Source organism: Diabrotica virgifera, chromosome 9, assembly GCF_917563875.1.
Source record: "Diabrotica virgifera virgifera chromosome 9, PGI_DIABVI_V3a".
In the NCBI taxonomy this organism is placed as follows: Eukaryota; Metazoa; Arthropoda; class Insecta; order Coleoptera; family Chrysomelidae; genus Diabrotica; species Diabrotica virgifera.
Genome location: NC_065451.1, coordinates 118,476,940 through 118,482,727, shown reverse-complemented (window position 1 = coordinate 118,482,727; position 5,788 = coordinate 118,476,940). Strand labels below are relative to the sequence as shown.

Sequence of the window (5,788 nt, the reverse complement as noted above, 5' to 3'; positions counted from 1 at the left end):
AATTTTTGTTTAAAACATTTAGCCAATTACGCCCTAATAATGGTATAAATGGAGCGTGAGATTGTAAAACGACTAAAGGTAGATAATACATACTGTCTGCATAAGTAACATACACAAAAATTTGACCTAAAATAGTAACCATTTCACCTGTGACAACCCTTAACTTAAATGTAACAGGTTCCAATACTAGGTTAGAAAATAATCTTTCATAATCTTGTTCATGGATTACAGAACGGACAGCTCCAGAGTCTACCTCCATTTCGACATACTTTCGAGTCTAACAATAATTTTACTTGTAGCATATCACTAGCGTTTGTTTTAAGAACATTAATAACAAACTCACCTTTGCTGTCCTCTATTAAACCTAGTTGAAGGTTGTCATCTTCTTCTATTTCCTCTTCATACTCTTCTTCTATTTCATTAACTTTACCTTTACACATTACTGACTTCGATGTGTGCCCCATTTCACCACATGAGTAACATTTCCAACTTACTACCGGACAAGCCTTATTAAAATGGATCCGACAACACCTCTTACATGGCAACTTTTTCTTGGCCCCTTGCTGACTAACTTGAGAGGGCCTTGACTGATTGAACTGACTTTTACTTGACTGACTGAACTGACTTCTACTTTACCTATTCGCATTTTGAGATACTTTGTGTAGTTCACATGTTTCCGGTCCCATGGCTTTTAACTGGCCTTTTGCTAATTCCATACCAATAGCGGTAGAGTACGCTGTTTCTAAGGTTAACTTATCTTCAGTTAATAACCGTGTTTTAATACTGTCTGATTTTACCCCACAAACGAACCTATCACGGAGTGAATCGTTTAAAAATGCACCAAAATCACAAAATTTGGCAAGGTTTTTTAATCTAGCCAAAAATGTTTTAATATCTTCCTGTGTCTCTTGATGTGCAGTGTGAAATTTGTACCTTTCTGCAATTGTCAAGCGTTTTGGACTATAATGCTTCACTAATTCAGCTTTTAATTCAACGTATTGTTTCGTGCTAGGTAAATCTGGTGCTAATACGTCCTTTAAAACTCCGTAGGCCTCTCCTCCTATTAATGTAAGTAGCATACATACTTTCTTATCCGCTTCAACTTCGTTGCATACAAATAACTGTTCTAATCTTTCGACATACGACGTTATTTCACTCTCTCGAGGATTGAACTGATCTATGCTTCCTATTAAAGCCATTTTACGAGTGGTACATTAATATTTTAATTAGAACAAAGTGTATAAGGTCCAAACTTGACCAACACGACTTAATGAACACAGCACACTTACTGCATGAGCTACTACCCAGAGCTCGTCGCCAAACTGTTATGTATTTGAGATAAACACCAGTGACTTCCAAGACTTTAATATTGTAGTTTTATAACATAACTTTTAGTATTTTACAAACATTATACAAGCCGCTGGCTAATCTAGTTTTAGCGGCCAAAACTGAAATCTTTCATTCCCCCGTTGACAACTGACATGACAGACAAGCAGTCCTGCCAACTGCCCTCAAGGCTGTGTTAAGGAATGAAACATATCACTGTAGAGGTTTTTATACCTAAGGTGGCTAGTTTTAAATACTTGTAAACTGGACGTAAGTAACCACATTTTCTATTTTTTCCAACTGTCAAAATTTCACCTCTGCTTTTCAATTTAAGTGGTTTACTTATTTCCAAGTTCACACTGATGATGTTCAGTTTTTTCGGCAAACGTTTTGTGCATTGTAATTTTCCACTACCTTGTGGATAAATTTTAAGGATTTTTTTAATAAATTCATATACCTACACACAACAGAACTGTTTACTTCATTCTACGTTATATTTCATCCATTTTACCAGGTATATGATCTTTTGAATATTGAAATACCATGGAAGTTACTTCATTTTGACCACGTTTAGCCATTCCTTCGTGATATGTATGTATACATATGGACACATTGCCTCCGATATCATGTACTCCAAACAAATAGTACCAAAGTTGTCTGCTGTAGAAAACCTTATTTATAGTCAAATTGGGTAGCGGAAGATTTTGCATGAAGTCAAAGGCTATTGAAGATAGATTATTACTATGCTGAGATTTATGTTTAATTTTTCGTTTTATATCATAAAATGCCTTTGCTTTAGCGTGATGACAATTTCTCACTTGTAGCAGTTCCTTTTTTTGTTGATTCATCGATATTCGGTAGTTTGAGATGTGTTTCAGTTTGTCCAAATGTCGCGCTACCGGACGTCCATCTAAGGTCCGAGGGTACGTAAATTGGACCTTAATCGGACGTCCTAGGAGACGTAAATTGGACCTTAACAGGACGTCCTAGTTTGGTCCAGTCACATTGCTAAATGTCCAATGAACGTCCACCTAACGTCCGAGGGGACGTAAATTGAACCTTATTCGGACGTCCTAGGGGACGTAAATTGGACCTTAATCAGACGTCCTAGGGGACATAAATTGGACTTTAGGAAGTCCTAGTTTGGTTCAAATGCCACGTTGCCAAACGTCCAATGGACGTCTATCTAACGTCCGAGGGGACGTTCGGTGGACGTCAATTGGACCTTCATAGGACATCCCAGTTTGGTCCAATGTCGTGCTGCCGAACGTCCATCTAACGTCCTGAGAGGACGTTCGGTGGACGTCTAACGACGATATTTAGACCTGTGCAGAATGTATTGTGGGAAATAAAAAATATATTTTTTAAGGAACTTATATTACATCTTATATATTATATTACAATTATTGGATATTACATTATTTACATTAAATTACAATTACACTTCTCCAAGAAATTAGCGCACCACCTTAAAAATGGGGCATTTTTGATGTCCCGAATTTCCTAAACCTGTTGTCCCATCTAAAGGCCTATTCTGACCATCAAATAATTTGAGCAAACTGAAAGTGACAGTTAGTGACGTCACATCCTGAGTTTGTTCAAATTTTCTAATTCAAGGTCAGTTTGCTCAAACTGCAATTTTGATTGGTAGAAAAATATGTAACGACAAATGACAAGCAGCAGTTAGACATAACATGATGGAATTTTAATTTTTAGTAAATAAATTAATATTCCAACAAACGAGAAGCGTTGAAAAGTTCTATTTTATGAACAATAATATTTTTATATTACTGATTTTGATTACTACAACACCTAGGCCCGTATTCATAGTCGAGACTCAAGTCAGCGTCGATGCTCAAGGCCGACCTTGAACAAATTCTTATACAAATTTGTATACAAATTTTTTCAAGGTGGGCCTTAGGCATCGACGCTGACTTGAGTCTCGACTATGAATACGGGCCCTAGAGTGACTCACAGCTTAAATTCTGAAACGATGCAGTCGCTACTTGTGTCACTAGCTCAATATTGATTAGAAAATAATTACATACTGACTGATACTGAAAGTAAGTTACTATACGTCTTCTAACATAGCACAAGCCAGGCTCGCTATTCTTGACATCACTCGCAATTAGCGCGTATACGCAAGTTGCGAAGGGTTGATTTGCGAACATTTTCTAAAAATAGTATTCTTGACCACCGTTCGCACAAACATGCGATCGTTCGCATTGTTGACGTCTAAATACATTTAGCAACACTGTAAAGGGCTATTTATAAACTCGACGTTGACGTTAACGTTGCCGTTCGACGGTGACCTTGACGTTCGACGTTCTGGGGTGCATTTATAAACTTTCGTTGACGGTAGACGACGGTAGGCTTTTTAAATCTTAATATGTCTATGAAATATTAAGATTTAAATTTCTAACCTTACATTTTTGATTTTGTTGTGACATTTGGCTAAATCAAAACTTTTTTAATCCTAAACGTGGTTAGATATTTATTAAACAAAATGGAAAGTGAAAATGTTCGAGATTTGGTAGGTGTAGTGGCGGTGATACTTTGTGTTAGAGCAGCATTAAGCCTTAGAAATAGAAGACACCGTAGATACAAACGGAGGTCGATTAACCAGCTTACACAAAACAGAGGCCAGTTTAATTATTATAGAAACATGAAAAATTGGGATGCCCAGCAATTTTTTAAATACACACGAATGAAGGTTCCAGCATTTGAAAAATTGCTGCAATTGGTAAGACCAAAAATAAATGTGCAACATCGCTCTGATAGAATTTCTGTTGAAGAGAGGCTTATCATAACCTTACAGTGAGTACAGACTCCTATATTTTGTACAATTTAATCATGCGATTGTTAGTAATCTGTTCCAGGTTTGTTTCTCAAGGCATGTCAATGCAAGTGCTAGCATGGACATTTCACATTGGGCTTACTACTGTCCACAAAATAATCTATGAAATGTGCATGGTACTTTGGGATACCCTCAATCCTTTATATTTGAAGTCTCTATCTACCAAGCAGGATTGGCTTCACATTGTAAATGGTTTTAAAACAAGATGGAACTTTCCTCATTGTTTAGGAGCCTTGGATGGAAAGCATGTCACCATTCAAGCACCTGCTAAAAGTGGATCATTGTTTTTTAACTATAAGAAACAATTTAGTATTGTACTTTTAGCAGTCTGTGACAGCCAATACAGATTTACACTGGTAGATATTGGACCGTATGGATCTCAAAGTGATGGAGGGATATTCAAAGAAAGCGTATTTGGAACACGTTTTGAACAACAGGAGTTCAATATCCTTGATCCTGAAGTTTTGGATGAAACTTCCAATATTGAAATGCCGTATTTCCTTGTTGCCGATGAAGCTTTTCCTTTAAGACAATATATTATAAGGCCATATGGAGGAGAAAAAATTTAAGAGCAGAGCAAAAAGTTTTTAATTACCGACTAGGTTAGGATTACCACTATCTAGGGCACGGCAAGTAATTGAAAATACCTTTGGAATTCTTGTTGCCAGATGGAGAATATTAAAAACTCAAATATATGCAAAAGCTGAAAATGCAGACAATATAATAAAAGCCGTTGTAGTTTTACATAATTTTTGTATGAATGAAAATGGAGATGGTAATGAAAATATATACTGTCCATCTAGTTTTGTTGATCAATCAGATCAACCAAATGGTTCATGGAGGGGTGATCAGGCACCACTAGAGTCAGTTCGAAGAATATCTGCAAATCTTGCAAAAAGAACTTTATATTCTTTAACAGACAGTTTATGCAGATATTTTTCATCTGATAGTGGCCAGGTACCGTGGCAAAACCATGCCATACAAATATTATTTTTAAAATAAATTTTAGTTTGTCACAAGAGATAATTTTTGTATTTTAGTAGGTATTACCCTAATATGCTCATTGGATTTTAAACATATTTTTTTTTTATAGAAGAAGTAGTTTTCAATCCTAATAGCAATATTAATAATATTTAAAAATATTAAAATATTACTAAAATATTTTTAAATTGAAAACTTATTGGTCCGTTTCCTTGGTAACACCTCCATGGCTTCTAAAATTTGCAAGCCAGATGGATGCTGAAGTGAAGAAGACAAGAGGAAATTCAAAAACTTACAATTCACGATCCCGTCTGTTCAGCTGGTAAATTCCAACAGAAAATAGACCTAGTTACTCAAAGAAGTAACGACCAATATAAAAATAAAATAAAAATTCCATTTTTATTCAGTTGCAATGCGAAGGCAAAACAATCTTATTTTTCAATTAGAATACGGAGCGCAGTCCAGCCCTCTGAATCGACGATTTTCGACTTTTGTGGGAGTCTCATCGGAGAGAACGTAGGCCTGCTACTTCATACTCCAATTGACCAACACCGGGAGTTTATATTATTTTTATATTCAGTCACATTTTTGTATAAAATTTTCGTTTGGCTTCACAACTCAGGT

General features: G+C 35.9%; 1 protein-coding gene across 1 annotated transcript; it reads left to right on the top strand.

Annotated features, from left to right (window-relative positions):
- The first annotated feature begins 4,179 nt into the window (after positions 1-4,179).
- Positions 4,180-4,752, top strand: LOC126891256 (uncharacterized). The gene has a single exon (XM_050660437.1). The coding sequence runs from the start codon at positions 4,180-4,182 to the stop codon at positions 4,750-4,752; it is 573 nt and encodes a 190-aa protein (XP_050516394.1).
- The last annotated feature ends 1,036 nt before the right edge of the window (positions 4,753-5,788 follow it).